This window comes from Monodon monoceros, unplaced genomic scaffold (genome assembly GCF_005190385.1).
Source record: "Monodon monoceros isolate NGI ecotype Baffin Bay Population unplaced genomic scaffold, NGI_Narwhal_1 Super_Scaffold_1, whole genome shotgun sequence".
Classification (NCBI taxonomy): Eukaryota; Metazoa; Chordata; class Mammalia; order Artiodactyla; family Monodontidae; genus Monodon; species Monodon monoceros.
The window spans coordinates 59,339,898-59,358,911 of NW_021703765.1; the positions used below are offsets into that span (position 1 = coordinate 59,339,898).

Consider the following 19,014-nt stretch of genomic DNA (forward strand, 5'->3'; position numbering starts at 1 on the left):
GTTCATTCACCGGCTCCGCGCTCAAGGCTCGACCTTGTACAACGAGTCGCCTTAGGACAAGACCAGACCGAAGAAAATGGGGCGCTGACGGAGCTCAGGCGCGCCCCTCCCTCCTCCCAGGGAGAGGCTGGGCGTACGTGAGCCATGGGCCTCCAAGTGCTCTCGGTGGTCGAGGCCCCTTCCCACTCCTCCCACATGCACCGGGGTTCGCAGCCCTGGCTGGAGTGGACCCAACTCCAGAGAGGGCCCGTGGGGCTTCTGACTTACAGGAGATACAGGGAATCTCTTTTCTCAACAGAAAAGCAATTTTAGGGTGAAAAGAGGCTCTAGAAGTCACCGTTCTGACCCTCGCTCTCAAAACAGACTGGCTTCATCCCTATATCACGGCTTTCCTCACCTTCCACCATCCACCTTAGGGCTCTGGTTTGACCTCTCTCGACCCCCAATTCCATTTCTCAGGAAGAAGTATCTCTGCTCTTCAGGCCTCAGCCCAACAGTTCTCAAACTAGTTAGTTTCAGGACCCCTTTTACACTCAAAAATTACCAGGGAGTCCAAGGAGCTTTTGTTTATATGAGCTATAACCTATCAAACATTTATTGTATTAGAAATTAAAACTGAGAAATTTTTAACAGCTTTATTGGAGTATAATTGCTTTACAATGGTTTGTTACTTTCTGCTTTATAACAAAGTGAATCAGTTATACATATACATATGTTCCCATATCTCTTCCCTCTTGCATCTCCCTCCCTCCCACCCTCCCTATCCCACCCTCCCTATCCCACCCCTCTAGGTGGTCACAAAGCACCGAGCTGATCTCCCTGTGCTATGCGGCTGCTTCCCACTAGCTATCTATTTTACGTTTGGTAGTGTATATATGCCACTCTCTCACTTTGTCACAGCTTACCCTTCCCCCTCTCTATATCGTCAAGTCCATTCTCTAGTAGGTCTGTGTCTTTATTCCCATCTTACTGCTAGGTTCTTCATGACCTTTTTTTTTTTTCTTAGATTCCATATATATGTGTTAGCATACGGTATTTGTTTTTCTCTTTCTGACTTACGTCACTCTGTATGACACTCTAGGTCCATCCACCTCACTACAAATAACTCAATTTTGTTTCTTTTTATGGCTGAGTAATATCCCATTGTATATATGTGCCACATCTTCTTTATCCATTCATCCGATGATGGACACTTAGGTTGCTTCCATCTCCTGGCTATTGTAAACAGAGCTGCAATGAACATTTTGGTACATGACTCTTCCTGAATTATGGTTTTCTCAGGGTATATGCCCAGTAGTGGGATTGCTGGGTCATACGGTAGTTCTATTTGTATAAAACTGAGAAATTTTGATTGAATCATTCAAATGAAAATTGTTTAAAATAATATTAAATATGTTAATATGTGTAACATTTTTATAGAAACTCAAAAAAAACTAGTGAAAGGGGTGGTATTGTTTTACATTTTTGCAAAATCCCCCTCTCTCTCTGTCTCTGCCCCCTTTCTACCACTACCAGCACCAAATGTACGGTCTTACCCAAGCTAAAAAACAAAACAAAACAAAACAAAACTTCCTACTTAAACTATCTCCTCCTTCTCTGGAGTCAAACTTCTTGAAAAATTTCCCACTCCCTCTACTGCCCCTACTTTTTATTATTTTAATTATCAAAGTAATATACAGTGACATTCTCATTTCAAAACAAATCCAAGCAATATAGATAAACCACCATCCACAATCCCAATCTCTTCCCCAGAGGTAATGACCACTGTTACTCTAAAAAATACCCTGAACCCATTCTGTAAACTGAATATCATACTGAACTTTTTTTTTTTTTTTTTTTCTTGCGGTACACGGGCCTCTCACTGTTGTGGCCTCTCCCGTTGCGGAGCTCCGGACGCGCAGGCTCAGCGGCCATGGCTCACAGGCCTAGCCGCTCCGCGGCACGTGAGATCTTCCTGGACCGGAGCACAAACCCGTGTCCCCTGCATCGGCAGGCGGACTCTCAACCACTGCGCCACCAGGGAAGCCCCACACTGAACTTTTTATTTTCTCATGATTTTCCCTCTCCAAACAGACCAAAAAAAAAAAAAATCTGAGAGTTCTGTTTAGATTCCAATTCTTTTGGTGATCCAAGTTATGGATCAAAGAGGAGATAACATGAAGTGACATTCCTATACAAAGCAAGTGCTAAACAAAATGTTAAAACCATGTTGATTTTATGGCAACAAAACATAGTAAGAATAATGAGATTTACGACTATGCCTTGTATGTAAAATCCTTACATTTCATTACCTAAATGCAGATGAATGCTGATTATATTTGTATCATTCTGATATAGATAATAGTGTCTTTAGAGTTTATAAAACTTCTTCACCTATATAATCACTTTAAAATTTTACAACCCATGAGATTAACAGAGATTATCTTTAACATTTTATAAGTAAGAAAGCCAAAGTTCTGAGAGAAAAAACTACTTGCTCAAAATTACATAGCTAGAAAGATGCACACCAGAAACCACAGACAGAACTTGTATTTTTGGACTCAAATCAAATCCCAATCCTTTATATCATATTGAACAATACATCAAAAATTGTCACAATATAAAAATATTAAGTTCTTGCTCATTTTTACAGCTAATTTGGAAGAAATTACTTCTACTTCTCAAGTTGAACAGAAAACATAAAATGCGTTGAATAACTTCTGAATGCAAAAAAGAATAAATTATTTTTGCTTCTTTATTATATAATATAATCCCTTAGGAATCTTACATCTTACTTAAAATAACAATTAAAATTTAATAAAACCTACATCAACATGTAAATGTATTATAAAATTAGAAAAATAACTTCTTAAATCCTTAATTAGGCATTGCCATTAACAAAAGACCTAAGACTCCTAATTAAGGATGATGCAACAGCTCCAGAAAAGACCACCACACATACATAATTCATCAATGCTGCCCTCATATTTCAGTGTCACCACTGAAATTTCTGCAAGGGACACATGGAGTCACATTAAATTTCACAATCAGAATTTTAAATTATTTAAATTATTAGAAAATAATAAACCTACTTATACAAATGACAAAGCATTTAATTCATCAATAATCTTGCTGAAACACTTTCCAAGTCCCTATTTTTTCCTACTCCCAGGCAATTCCATAGGAGTCTAACACATTTAAAAGATTTATTATGACACACTACATTGGATTATTTAAAAATTGAATGTAAACTACTTCTTATTAAGGGCTCTGAATCTTAGTTAACTCCATTTCATAAACAACAACATAGGAAATTTTTTAACCTATGACTAAGCTGATCTTTATAACACACCTTGACATTTTAAAACTATGGACAAGATAACTGATTTTTCTTCACATTTTACTCTTCCTAAATATAAAAGATATATACTTTCTCTCAGTACATCCTCATCAGAAAACCAAAAACCCATTGTGAGATATTTCAGAACTCAAGTTAGTCTAAATAGAACTTCAAAGCTGCATTACTGAGAAGTATTTGAGGATTTCTCTTACCTCTGTTTCTGTACAATGTGAATATTCCAATTTACCTGTAATGAAAATACAAAAAGTTACTTTCGGAGGATTTTGGTTTTTTTATCATTGACAAAAAATATCTGAGCTATTCTGACTAAGGCTTCATTATATCTATGAAAATTTATACAAAATAAAGGTGTTAGAATGACCAAATTTCTGGAAGGTCCTGCTTAAGGATTTAAGTTTAAAAATACCCATAAAAGAATAATAAAGAAAAAGATGGGAAGAACGTGCTTAACTGTAATAAGATATAAAACATACACACATATTTAATACATATATAAATTAATGAAAGTAAAATAAAAATATATTTTCTTGCTTTCTTTTTAAAATAACTTAAAATACTTTAAAGGCCTTTAAAAAGTACCATTTAAAATACTTTTAAATACCTTAAAAAAATCTTTAAAAGACTCTTGGGCTCTTCCCTAAATATATTTCCAGTTTAAAGTTACACTGATCATTTCAATTAAAGCAGAAATGTTTCAAACTCCTACTTAATATACGATGGTTATTTTTCTTTAATACATGAATAGACACAACCATATAATTAATTTAGTAATTCTTCCAGTAGAGGATCATCTATAGAATAACCAGACTGAACAATATTTGGCTGCACCAACGTTAACACTTTCTCGTCATCACTGAGACATAATACCAAAGAACATGTACAGTTACATATTTCTGTCAATTTGGGTGATTAAAACATACTTTCAAAATAAAAAGACTGCTATTTTTATTTTATTTTATTTTTTTCCCTGTACGCTGGCCTCTCACTGTTGTGGCCTCTCCCGCTGCAGAGCACAGGCTCTGGACGGGCAGGCTCAGCGGCCATGGTTCACGGGCCCAGCCGCTCCACGGCATGTGGGATCTTCCCGGACCAGGGCACGAACCCGTGTCTCCTGCATCAGCAGGCGGACTCTCAACCACTGCGCCACCAGGGAAGCCCAAGACTGCTATTTTTAAAGGAGAATCACTTATTAAGTAGCTTTAACAAAAAGAATACATAATATATTTATATTGGATGCTAAAAAACTTAATTTCTCCAGTCTACATTTCTTAAATTTCATTGTCCTAAGTTCAAATACATATTTATCTCTACCTCTTTCCCTCCAACCAAAACTATCTTTCCTCCTAGCTAACTCCTTCTCCCCAACAACTAATGGGTTGCTCCATTTTTTTTAATGATTAATGAGAATTTATATACCTTAGAGTCTATGATGATACCACCAAAAAAAAAATCATAAACAATGTTTTTATATGCCTCCTAACTCTTAAGATGAAAAATAAACTTGAAACCCACATTTCTGTTGACCTAATGATACTAATGTGAAATACCGGCTGAAATTGAGACCAGAAAATAAGGAACCTTGGGTTCTGTGAATTAAAAATGATATATAAGCAATAAATAATTTTAAATTATATGAAGACACAGATAAAATGGGTTTAATATATGTGTGTATATACTAGAGTTTGATAAATATATAACTGTTATTTATATATTTAGTGTTATATAAAATTATATATTATAGTTACGTTTTTCATGTTATATATTATCTTTTATTTATTTATATATGACTGCTCAGAACATTAGTGCTTTTGGTAGATTAATTATACTTCACTCCTATAGAAATGGTAATTAATTTAACATAGGAAAGTACTGTGGACAGGAATAGCTCACAGAAGGGCACAGAATACCTCTCAGCAAATATTTACTGAGTGTCTACTCTGTAAAGGAGGAAGAGGGAGGGAGAAATACAGTATTAAGACAAGCCATAACAGAGAGTAACCTCTTTGAGGGTACATGGATATACATCTTTGGTATGATACATTCTCAGGGTAAAGAGAATTACAAAGAAAAACAATTTTATGTAGTAGATTTGTTGTTGGTAATAGCGTTGGTGAAAAATTCTGAAACTATTTTGTATGTACTGTATCACTGAGCAAACTAGTAAATACAGTGATATTGTTGGGAATCAGCAACAGAGGGAAAAGAATATACACCTAACATGTGGGAAGCAGAGAAGAGCCCTGCAGTGGCGAACTGGACCAAGAGGTATTATACAACTTCAGAAAACCATCTATTTCCTAGCTCTGCCCTCCAAAAGAGGGAGAAGCAAAAGCACCCCAGTTTGCAAGAGCATTCCTAGCCCATTCCCACTCAAAGGAACCAGGACTCTGGGAAATTGGCAGAAATCAGGGCTGGGACAGGTAAATTATTAGATAAGCTTCATTACTTTGCACTAGAAAGTAATGAAGTGCTCAAAGAATGACAGAGGTACAAAGTCCTGTAAGATTTTTTCAGTGACCTCTACTATAAAACTGAAAACGCTTTCCTGTAAGAGTACCAAAATTTTTGTAAGAACACACACTGCTTTCGGTTATTCAATCTGAACTGGTAAGTCACACAAATATGAAAAGGTGGTTAGGGACTTCCCTGGTGGTGTAGTAGTTAAGAATCAGCCTGCCAATGCAGGGGACACAGGTTCGAACATTGGTCTGGGAAGATCCCACATGCCAGGGAGCAACTAAGCCCACGAGCCACAAATACTGAAGCCTGTGTGCCTAGAGCCTATGCTCCGCAACAAGAGAAGCCACCGCAATGAGAAACCCGCGCACCGCAACGAAGAGAGCCCCCGCTCGACCCAACTATTGAAAGCCCGTGTGCAGCAGCAAAGACCCAACGCCGCCAAAAATAAATTAAATAAATAAATAAATAAGAAAAGGTGGTTAAGTATGAAGTGCCTGACCACCTGCACTACTCTGCCATCCAAATCCCTGCTCAGACTCTGACCCAGGAATCAGAAAATCCCAATTACATGACAGCAGAGCTTCAAGGAATCCTGGAAATGATCTTGCCCAATCCACTCATCCATAAATGGGTAATCTGAGCCTGAGGAGCCAAACATGCACAAAATGACAGAGCGAAGTGAAGCCTCCAAGGCTCCGACCCCCGCACAAGTATCAGTGTGCTTTTGTTACCCTGCTCCTCCATTCCCACTTGCAGGGGCCAGCGTCCCAGCTACCTACCACTGATGACATTGTTTCTGGGGAAAGGCACCCCCAATTTAACAGTTGGAAACTTCCAGTACAGCACCTAGGATTTTCATGTGACACCTTTGAGCCTTTCTTCAAAGGCTGGCCACCTCTGTTTATAGAACCAGACCTTAGGAATCCCTCTAAAACCTACAATCTTATGACTTCACTTTCAACAATCCCATGACTTCACTTTCAACAATCCCAGTAACCTAAGCTGATGGTAGGCCTAAGCAAGGTTTGAGATTATTAAATGCAGTAAATTAGTTCTTTCAATTAAAGTAACAACTTTACTGATTTATTGATTCTATTAATTTTTATTAGGTTGAATTTAATTAGAAGGCTAGATTAACTATGTGATGATACAAAATAAAATCAAATATCTGAAATAGTATTTAAACATTAAGTTTCAAAATATTTTAACATTATCAAAGTACTTACACACTAGGAAGAGGGATAATTTGCATAGCAAGCCAAAAATTCAGTTCAGTATTTCTCAAAAGGAAAGAGCATTTTAACAATGCTGCAAGAATCAAGGCTGGGGTCTAGACCCTTCTTTTTAACTAATTCTGAAATATCTGATGCTCTTAAGATTTACTAGACAAGTTCCCTCATGTCCCAGGAAACAGAAAAACTAATGTCTTCCTATAAATTAACATAGAATGGCTTTAAAAAACCACACTAGTCCTAGTATGAAATGTCTGTCATAAAGAACTCATCACCTAAGAAACACTGTCATCTTTAGCAGACATTTTAAATCTCAAATATTGATAATCAGATAATCCCACTCAGCAGGCCTGCTCAATAAGGTACCAGAGGGAACACATCCCACCCAGTAGGCCACTCAGAGCCCTGCTGTTCACACAGCACTTTCTGAAACGGCCTCACCTCAATGGAATCACAAATTCTGATGAACCACACAACTATCTCGTGGAAATTAAGGCACAGTTTCAAAAAAATTCACAGATGTTCACAGAGGTGAATAACAGTTTTAAATTAAGGTAGTACTCCAGTCTTCGGGGTAGAAATCTCAGCACATGGCTAAATTATCACACAGTCACATTATCAATATGATGCAAATTAGCTGAATACACAAAAGGCAAACTATGCCTGCCAAAAAGACACAGAATCCCGGTAACTTTTAGGATGAATAAATGGCTCTGAGAATTACTCTACAATTTTTTTCCTCTGTGACCAAACTCTGGGCAGTGTCTAGGTCTATCTGTTCTTTTTCATGGTGAAGCAAAGCAGTATCAATAGGTACATCTGCCTTCTCGCCAGCTCACTCCTTATCCCCCTCGTTCCTTCAATAAATATTTACTGAATTCCTACTAAATACTACTGGTAACACTGATGATAAAGCAGCAAACAAGTCAGGCATGGTCCTTGCCCCATAGGGCTTACATGTTAGTGAACAGAGACCAAAGAAGGCAATGAAATAAAATAATTACAACTGGTTATCAATGCCATTAAGGACAGAAAAGGGAGAGAAAGAAAGCAGCAGGAAAGACTCCTTGGGAAGATGACATTTAAATAGAGATCTTGAAGTGGGGTAGCAACTCACTGCAGGGTTGGGGAAGCTGCTGCTCTGTCTGGAACGAGGCAGCAGCTGTGGGAGGGCCCTGGAAGCTTCTGCAAGGACAGGCAGGGGCAGATCACATGGGCCTTGAAAGACAGTACAGGGAGTTTCAAGTTGAGGTGAAGTACAATGGGAAGCTCATGGAAGATGCTAGGAAGAGCGTGAGCTGGTGCGAGATAGGTTTCCAGGTCAGTCATGCCATATGAAGAAAGCAGCAGAGAGGGTCAAAGTGAAAGCCTGCGGTCAGTGAGGAGGCCACTGTCACTGTCTTGGGGAGCAACGGCGCTGCCAGCCTGGTGGTGGCAGCATCCAGGAAGAAAAGCAGCGGATGCAAGGTATGAATCAGGAGCAGAACGCACAGAACCTGCTGATGGGCTAATCACGGGTGGAGTAGGGGAAGAAGGAAAGAAGGATGCCCTGACCATGCTCCATTTTTCCAAGGAAAGTATTCTCAACGACTTGATCAAAACTGATCAACAACAGCACTAGCTTAAGAACTCAAATATTTTATAAGAGAGAAGTAGTAGGCTTTTTGGACAGTTTTTATATTAATACTAGAAAAAAAAAGAGAATAGTTTTGAACAGTTAACAGGCTGAAATTTAGCAATAAAATAATTCCTGCAGCCTAACCAAGCCTGGATTTCTGAAACACCATGGCCACTGAGGGCTTAGAATCCATGATCAGCATATACTTTAGTTTGCTGGGGGGGTTTTGTTTGTTTGTTTGTTTTTAGGCCACACCATGCAGCATGTGGGATCTTAGTTTCCCGACCAGGGATCGAACCATGCTCCCTACACTGGGAGCACAGAGCCTTAACCACTGGACCGCCAGGGAAGTCCCTAGTTTGCTGTTTCTGTATCAAAAGTAAGGACAGGGAAACTCTGTAATCATTAGCTTATACCCAGCTCCCCCATAAAATCATTTTTTCCAAGTTACATTTTTAATGAGGAAAAAAAAGCTATACATTTGACACAAGAAACAGCTACATAGAGGATACTTTTATTTTGACTGTTAAATTATAAAATCATTATCCTCTATGTCAAACAAATTCACTAGTTATATAAATCCTCAAAGATTAACAGGAACTTAGAATGTAGAAATGGGAGAAAACTAGTATACTCTCTGACCAGCTAAAGAGTTTCATTAAGTTTCTCTTCTTGTCCTGGCTGCCAGGAAGAATGAAATAAAATTTAACTTTCCACCACCATAATGTCCCTGTGCTAATATATTTCTTCACAACTGCTGATGTTCAAGCAGTTGAGTATCTAAGTAAGCTTTCTCTTGGTTGCCTTGGTAAGGCCATCTGGTACAATAAGTATCAAGAAAAAGCCTTTAGATTTTGACAGGCCTAGGTTCAAATCGTCCTTCCATCACTTAATAATTGTGTGATGCGACTTTAAAATAAGATACTTCCCAGAGTTTTCAGCTTTCTCATCTACAAAAAAAGTGGGAAAATTCCAACCTCATGAGGCCAATACGAAAATTAAATGAAATAAAAAATGTTTTGAAGCGCTCTGCATAATGCCTACAGTAGGGGCTCAGCAACTGGTGGGCTTATCATCACAACCCTGTGGAAAGAAGGGTGATGTGGACACATGAAAATAAAGTCCTAAGTAAAACCAGCAGCATGAATTAACAGAAAGATCTTAGTATTCTTCAAAACTCTTGTGATAAAATGTTCTATAGAGAAACTGAATATAAATTTTTATGTTTACCAGATTACAGCCATGTAAAAGAGGTACAGACTTTGAAATACAAAAAGTAGCTAAGTCATATGATGGATTGTTGTAAAATTCAGCTCATTTTTATACCTGCTCACTAAGATCTTTAAAAGCCACTACCTTTTACTCTACACCTCTCTCCAGAGCTTCCTAACACACACACACTCCTCTCCTCATGTGATGGTATCTGGGGGGGGGACGACATCAGCAGAGGCTCAGGCCAGGGTAGTGGGAAGGGGGGTTTCATCAGTTATTACTCAAAAGTGAAATAAGAAAGTCTGGATTGGCCATATCTATCATCAACCCATAAAGAGACTACATAAGCCAAATAATGACACCCCCCCCACAAAGATGTCCACATCCTCATCCTCAGACTCTGTGAATATATTACTTTAACGGCAAAGTGATTTGCAGCTGTGGTTAGGGGTCTTGAGGTGGGGAAGAGTACCCTGGATTATCCAGGTGGGACCAATGCGATCACAAGGGGCCTTATAAGAGATCCAGAGAAGGAGCGGTGGTGATGGAAGCAGAGGCTAGAGTGACATGATTGCAGGAAGGGGGACACAAAGCCGAGGAATGTGGAAAGCCTCTCTAGAGGATGGAAAAGGCAGGGAACAGATTTTCCCCTGGAGGCTCCTGAAGGAATATAGCCCTGCCAACAGCTCAATTTTAGCCCATAGGACCCATTTTCAGACTTCTGACTGACAAAACTGTAGGATAATAATTTTGTATTGTTTTAAGCCACAGAATTATTGGTGATTTGTTACAGAAAACAAATATACAGACCATTAAAAAGTCAAAGCAATATGACGTCCTCTCACCATCCCAAACATGACCCTCAGGCCAGCCTGTATACTGGCTAATCCCATAGAGAATGACCCACAGGGCGCAGGACAACAGAGCACAGTGGTTAAGAGCAAGGATCCGGGCCAGACTTTGGGGGTTTGAATCCCAGGTGGGCTGTTGGCTGTACTTAAGGCCTCTACACTTCACATCCCATTTGTAAGGTGGAGGTTAATAACAGTACCTATCACAGGGTTGTTGTGAGGAGCAAAAGTAATAATCAAAGTAAACTGCTTAGCCTGTCACCTGTCACACGATAAGTACTTGATAAAACATTAGCTCTATTACCACTTAAGTCTTTGAAGCATTCTCTCCAGGGAGAAAATAAGTCAAAAAGACTTTCCTCTCCCAAACCCAAAAAGCTGTGGTCCACAGACCGCTTGACCCCTCAGATATGGAGGTATAATTGACAGACCCACACCCATGCCCTGGCCTGTAAGGAGGAAGTCCGCCATGCCGTCCGTCCACCTTGAGTCCCCTGCACCTGTACGTGCTGCGTCAGCCACAGGAGAAGACATGGGGCTCATGGCCCTCACCCCACTCTCCTCTGCCCTCCCCTCACCATCTTCTCTCCTCCCTGTCCCGTCCAGGGCATGTAGTGCTCATCGTCCACTGCCTGTGCACAGGCAGAGAGTCTTATCTTACCTCTCAAATTCTCCTTCCAAAACTGACAGTACTAAGAATGATTCTGGTTATTATAATTTTTCATCTCCCTACCCTGAATAACTCTGGTTGAAAGCTTCATTCAGATGGAATGACAATTATTTTCACAAGGCCCCAATCTTAAAGGAAATGCTATGATCAATGGAACTATTCTGAACACCTCTGCCAGAAACATATTAAAGACAAAAGGCATCCATCCAAAATTTCCTAGACATTTCTAGATATCCATGTCATTCAAACCACCCCCACAATGCTCTTTTAAATTCTAAGAAAATAAATTACTGTTAATGAAATATTAATACTTCAAATTAATCCACACTTGCTTTATATGGATCAAACATATTCTACCTGCTGGTGTGAAGCCCAGACCTGAGAAGCACTGCTGTAAAACCTTCATTTTTACAGCTGGGGAAGCTCAAGCTCTGAAGAATAAAATGACTCAGTGAAGGTCAAAGAACTGGGACCAGTCGCCCAGCCCAGTAAGGGAGAGACTAGGAAGCAAGGAGTGCCCAGAAGTGAAGCTCGGGTTGGCACTAGGGGGCAAAGTTCAAGAATAAGTGAGAGAGTGGCATGGACATATATACACTACCAAACATAAAATAGATAGCTAGTGGGGAGCAGCCACATAGCACAGGGAGATCAGCTCCGCACTTTGTAACCACCTAGAGGGGTGGGATAGGGAGGGTGGGAGGGAGGGAGACGCAAGAGGGGATATGGGGACATATGTATATGTATAACTGATTCACTTTGTTATAAAGCAGAAACTGACACACCATTGTAAAGCAATTATACTCTAATAAATGTTAAAAATAAATAAAATAAAATAGAGAACACTAAAAACAAATTTTGCTAAGTACCAGGACTTCCCTGGTGGTCCAGCAGTTAAGACTCCATGCTCCCAATGCAGGGGACCTGGGTTTGATCCCTGGTCAGGGAACTAGATCACATATACCGCAACTAAGACCTGGCGCAGCCAAATAAATAATTTTTTCTTAAATTTGCTAAGTATCACTTTGGTTTACTCATCCCCTGCTCACAACTAATAAATGTGGGCAGAGAAAAAAAATATGATGTGTTTATGTGAGCTTTATAAGTCCCTTTAATAAGACAAAGGAAACCCCTGAATAATCAGTGTGAACAATACACTTAATCACATTTTGTAGGATTTGGAGCATCATCTTACCATTTTAAGGAAGTGTAGAACTTAAAGCCATTATATGTTTCCTTGTATAATCAGCATTGCTCTTACAGATGACTGATTTTTTTTTTTTTCCTGGCCACGCTGTGTGGTTTGTGGGATCTTAGTTCCCAGACCAGGGATTGAACCCGGGCCCTATGCAGTGAGAGCGAGGAGTCCTAACCACTGGACCACCAGGGAATTCCCTTCAGATAACTGATTTTGATCCTGACCCTGGTGAGGAACATAACCTTTCATCTGAGTACCACTTATGGACGAAGCATTCATTCATCTCTTCACTCATGGACAACATGTCTCTGTGACAGGTTCTCCCCAGAATTTGACTCTCCTTCCTTGAGATCATCTGACCCCCACTGGCCGACTCTGCCCCAAGCCAGGCTCTAGAACCTTCAGCGTCAAGTCACCTTTGCCATAAATCTCAAGTTTAACCCAATTCTGAAATGTGGGGGCTTCTGCTTTAACTTTGAGACTCAGACTGTACTTTGCATCCTAGATCCTGTAACTAAATCCTTTATCTTAAAAAAAAAAAAAAAAGGAAGCAAGCCGTGGCTTGGCTTATTATTGCCAGTTGCCTTCCTAGGGACTACCTAACCCTTGGACCTAATATCCCCAGCACAGACCACTTGCTGGCCCTTATCTGCAGCCCCTGCCTCCCTTCTGGTTCTGCTTGCTCATCCGACGAACCCGGCTGACTGCCTTACAGAGCTAACACCCCTGATTTCTGCCCCTCCTCCACCACCAAACCCTCCCAACCTATTCCATGGCACTAGAGTAATCAAATATATCTGAGCCTGTTGTGAAATCAAAGTCCTAGTAATACATTTTGTTAATTATTAGGTTATTTTTTTCTATTTAGCAACCTTAATTAACTAAACTTTATATCATCTCATAGAATAAACATCATTAAATGTCAAGTATTTTCTACTGAAAAATAATTACTTCAGTTTCAGCATAACTTTTTTCAACAAAACTCAAATACTATCTTTGTTTCATGTAATTTGGCAACACTCAAAGCTTGTATAGCAAAGAGGTTTCCCCTCCTGTGCAGATTCTAGTCGAACAGTAGTGGCTGTCTAGGATGCCACTTTCAGAAGAGTTCTGAGGGCAGCTATGGGGTGGGAGGAGCCCGTGACCATTTAGCAATGTTTCCATGGCACAGAGGGATGGGCAGTGCAGAGGCCACATTTCTAACACTCCTGTGTTGGATGCGATGATGGAAGTTGTGGTCCTTTTTGTGTACAGTGTGGATTTGGGTTAAAAAAATTTCCCTAGTGATATTAATCCAAACATTAGTTGCCTGAGTTTCATGAGACCTCAAAAATACACTGAGATCACAGCACTTTTTCACTTTTCTTCAAGAACAAGGAGAACTTGGAGGGGAATTCCCCAAGCCAAATCATAAAAAGAAGACGACTAGTGAGTGTCAATCCCAAATGTTCTCATATTTCCTATCAATTGAAAAAAATCTGGCTGTCATGCATTTCATACCCTGTGTATTCTCCTAAGAATCTCTTCCCCACTGTGGCCTCTGATCATGTACGAGACCATCCTAGCCAAGAGGAACCCTGCCAGAGAGGTATCTCAGGTACTTCTTCTATCCCCAGACTGAAGCTCCTTTAGATACAGCACCATAACTGCCATCTATATCCATTTGCCCAAATACGTTACTTATCCTCTATCAAGATTGGGTATACCTGATATAAACTATAAAAACTACCTAGGCACACATTTTTAGCTATTTAACCTTTAGTATATATATATATATATATAGTGTGTGTGTATATATATATATATATGTATTATACCTATGAGTAAAATATAGGGTGGGCCAAAAAGTTCGTTCAGGTTTTTAACCAACCCAATACTAAGTTCTTTAAATGCAAATGGAATCAAAATGACTATTAACTGCCAAAGGAGGTCAGAGTTAGGGATCAACTATCATTAGAAATTTTTTTTTACAAATTTTAATCATTTAATCATTTCCCACCAATAAAATTTAATTTTATACGCATCAGAAAAAAAGAATAACCAAATGTTTCATCTAAGCTATGTCTTATCTTACAGTTCGCAAATGAAATTGGTTTCAACAGTTTAGGGGGAAAAGTTATATTTACATTCATTTTATTATTAATGTAAGTAAGCCCCCCAAAACTCCCCCAAGGATTTAAAGAGGCTAAATTAAATTATGAGTAAGTGAATATCAAACAAGTTAGAAAGTGATAAAGTGAAAGAAAGCTAAATTCAAGAATACTATATGATTTTTTAAATTTAAAACTAGTATAAGTGGTGGTCAAACACTAACTTTCCCTCACTTTTTTAACATCTTTATTGCAGTATAATTGCTTTACAATGGTGTGTTAGTTTCTGCTTTATAACAAAGTGAATCAGCTATACATATACATATATCCCCATACTTCCTCCCTCTTGTGTCTTCCTCCCACCCTCCCTATCCCACCCCTCTAGGTGGTCACAAAGCACTGAGCTGATCTCCCTGTGCTATGCGGTTGCTTCCCACTAGCTATCTATTTTACGTTTGGTAGTATATATAAGTCCATGCCACTCTCTCACTTCGTCCCAGCTTACTCTTCCCCCTCCCTGCGTCCTCAAGTCCATTCTCTACGTCTGTGCCTTTATTCCTGTCCTGCCCCTAGGTTTTTCATAACCTTTTTTATTTTTTTTTAAGATTCCATATATACGTGTTAGCATACGGTATTTATTTTTCTCTTTCTGCCTTTCTTCACTCTGTATGAGAGACTCTAGGTCCATCCACCTCATTACAAATAATTCAATTTCGTTTCTTTTTATGGCTGAGTAATATTCCATTGCATATATGTGCCACAACTTCTTTATCCATTCATCTGTCAATGGACACTTAGGTTGCTTCCATGTCCTGGCTATTGTAAACAGAGCTGCAATGAACATTTTGGTACATGACTCTTTTTGAATTATGGTTTTCTCAGGGCATATGCCCAGTAATGGAATTGCTGGGTCGTATGGTAGTTCTATTTTCAGTTTTTTAAGCAACCTGTATACTCTTCTCCATAGTGGCTGTATCAATTTACATTCCCACCAACAGCGCAAGAAGGTTCCCTTTTTTCCACACCCTCTCCAGCATTTATTGTTTGTAGATTTTTTGATGATGGCCATTCTGACTGGTGTGACGTGATACCTCATTGTAGTTTGATTTGCATTTCTCTAATGATTAATGATGTTGAGCATCCTTTTATGTGTTTGTTGGCAATCTGTATATCTTCTTTGGAGAAATGTCTACTTAGGTCTTCTGCCCATTTTTGGATTGAGTTGTTTGTTTTTTTGATATTCAGCTGCATGAGCTGCTTGTAAAATTTGGAGATTAGTCCTTTGTCAGTTGCTTCATTTGCAAATAGTTTCTCCCATTCTGAGGGTTGTCTTTTTGTCTTGTTTATGGTTTCCTTTGCTGTGCAAAAGCTTTTAAGTTTCATTAGGTCCCATTTGTTTATTTTTGTTTTTATTTCCATTTCTCCAGGAGGTGGGTCAAAAACGATCTTGCTGTGATTTATGTCACAGAGTGTTTTGCCTATGTTTTCCTCTAAGAGTTTGATAGTGTCTGGCCTTACATTTAGGTCTTTAATCCATTTTGAGTTTATTTTTGTGTATGGTGTTAGAGAGTGTTCTAATTTCATTCTTTTACATGTAGTAGTCCAGTTTTCCCAGCACCACTTATTGAAGAGGCTGTCTTTTCTCCATTGTATATTCTTGCCTCCTTTATCAAAAATAAGGTGACCATATATGCATGGGTTTATCTCTGGGCTTTCTATCCTGTTCCACTGATCTATATTTCTGTTTTTGTGCCAGTACCATACTGTCTTGATTACTGTAGCTTTGTAGTATAGTCTGAAGTCAGGGAGTCTGATTACTCCAGCTCTGCTTTTCTTTCTCAAGATTGTTTTGGCTATTCAGGGTCTTTTGTGTTTCCATACAAATTATGAAATTTTTTGTTCTAGTTCTGTGAAAAATGCCATTGGTAGTTTGATAGGGATTGCACTGAATCTGTAGATTGCTTTGGGTAGTAGAGTCATTTTCACAATGTTGATTCTTCCAATCCAAGAACATGGTATCTCTCCATCTGTTTGTATCATCTTTAATTTCTTTCATCAGTGTCTTATAGTTTTCTGCATACAGGTCTTTCATCTCTTTAAGTAGGTTTATTCCTAGGTATTTTATTCTTTTTGTTGCAATGGTAAATGGAAGTGTTTTCTTAATTTCACTTTCAGATTTTTCATCATTAGTGTATAGGAATGTAAGAGATTACTGTGCATTAATTTTGTATCCTGCTACTTTACCAGATTCATTGATTAGCTCTAGTAGTTTTCTAGTAGCATCTTTAGGATTCTCTATGTATAGTATCATGTCATCTGCAAACAGTTACAGCTTTACTTCTTCTTTTCCAATTTGGATTCCTTTTCTTTCTTTTTTTTCTCTGATTGCTGTGGCTAAAACTTCCAAAACTATGTTGAATAATAGTGGTGGGAGTGGGCAACCTTGTCTTGTTCCTGATATTAGTGGAAATGGTTTCAGTTTTTCACCATTGAGAACAATGTTGCCTGTGGGTCTGTCATATATGGCCTTTATTATGTTGAGGTAAGTTCCCCCTATGCCTACTTTCTGGAGGGTTTTTATCATAAATGGGTGTTGAATTTTGTCAAAAGCTTTTTCTGCATCTATTGAGATGATATGGTTTTTATCCTTCAGTGTGTTAATATAGTGTATCACGTTGATTTGCGTATATTGAAGAATCCTTGCATTCCTGGGATAAACCCCACTCGATCATGGTATATGATCCTTTTAATGTGCTGTTGGATTCTGTTTGCTAGTATTTTGTTGAGGATTTTTGCATCTATATTCATCAGTGATACTGGCCTGTAATTTTCTTTTTTTGTAGTATCTTTGTCTGGTTTTGGTATCAGGGTGATGGTAGTCTCATAGAATGAGTTTGGGAGTGTTCCTCCCTCTGCTATATTTTGGAAGAGTTTGAAAAGGATGGGTGTTAGCTCTTCTCTAAATGTTTGATAGAATTTGCCTGTGAAGCCATCTGGTCCTGGGCTTTTGTTTGTTGGAAGATTTTAATCACAGTCTCAATTTCAGTGCTTGTGATTGGTCTGTGTATATTTTTTTCTTCCTGGTTCAGCCTCAGAAAGTTGTGCTTTTCTAAGAATTTGTCCATTTCTTCCAAGTTGTCCATTTCATTGACATATAGGTGCTTGTAGTAATCTCTCATGATCCTTTGTATTTCTGCAATGTCAGTTGTTACTTTTACTTTTCTAATTCTACTGATTTCAGTCTTCTCCCTTTTTTTCTTGATGAGTCTGGCTAATGGTTTATCAATTTTGTTTATCTTCTCAAAGGGGGGTTCAGTATTGATGTGATTCGTAATATGCCGTAGCCCCCGAATTTTAGTGATATGGCTGCAAGGACTATAGAGACTGCGATGGGAGCTTCTACATGTGCTTTGGGTAATCAAAGGTGGAGGCCATAGAGGAGTATTTTTACTACAAAGGCTATCATGCAGGTCAGTCATATAAAGACGTTGGATCAGAGTTGCATAGTGGTAAGGCTCAATATTGAAATACGAGGAAATTCAGAGAGCCCATGGTGTTCTGTATGTATACTAATGCCACTAGCAGTGAGAGTGATCCAACTAAGTGTGTAGAATAAAAAAGTCCTGCAGCAAGGCGTTCTGTTTGGTTACCTCAGCAGGCGATGATAATAAGGGTAGGAGCTAGTGTAGCTTCAAATATAATGTAAAATAGCATTAGTTCTGTGGTGGTAAATGTTATGATTAAAAATGTTTGTAATATGATTAGTATTGTCAAGTATAATTTTTTTCGGATTAGTGGTTCTTTGAGTAGGTGAGATTGACTGGCTACTAGTATTACGGGAAGGAGCCATATTGTTAGGACAAGTAATGGTGCGGATAGGGAGTCAGAGAAGAATACTAACGAGAAGTTAAAGCTACTGTCACTGAATTGGTTAAGAAGAAGTAGGCTTGGGCTTCCCAGGTGGCCCAGCGGTTGAGAATCTGCCTGCCAATGCAGGGGACCAGTAAAAACCGGTAAAAACAGGTTCGAGCCCTGGTCCGGGAAGATCCCACATGCCATGGAGCAACTAAGCCCGTGCACCACAACTACTGAGCCTGCGCTCTAGAGCCTGTGAGCCACAACTACTGGAGCCCATGTGCCACAAGTACTGAAGCCCGTGCGCCTATAGCCCATGCTCTGCAACAAGAGAAGCCACCACAATGAGAAGCCCGTGCACCACAACAAAGAGTAGCCCCTGCTCACCACAACTAGAGAAAGCCCACGCACAGCAACGAAGACCCAACACAGCCATAAATAAATAAATAAATAAATAAATAAATAAATAAATAAATAAATAAATAAATAAA

General features: G+C 39.0%; 1 protein-coding gene across 4 annotated transcripts in view; it reads right to left on the minus strand.

The window, feature by feature from the left end:
* The window catches only part of SPIRE1 (spire type actin nucleation factor 1), a 202,485-nt gene that overhangs the window by 155,466 nt on the left and 28,005 nt on the right, over positions 1-19,014 (minus strand). For all 4 annotated transcript variants that reach the window (XM_029231583.1, XM_029231574.1, XM_029231604.1 and 1 more), the window contains exon 2: positions 3,532-3,566. In XM_029231583.1, the coding sequence (XP_029087416.1) occupies positions 3,532-3,566 (35 nt within the window). The remainder of the gene's footprint in view (positions 1-3,531; positions 3,567-19,014) is intronic.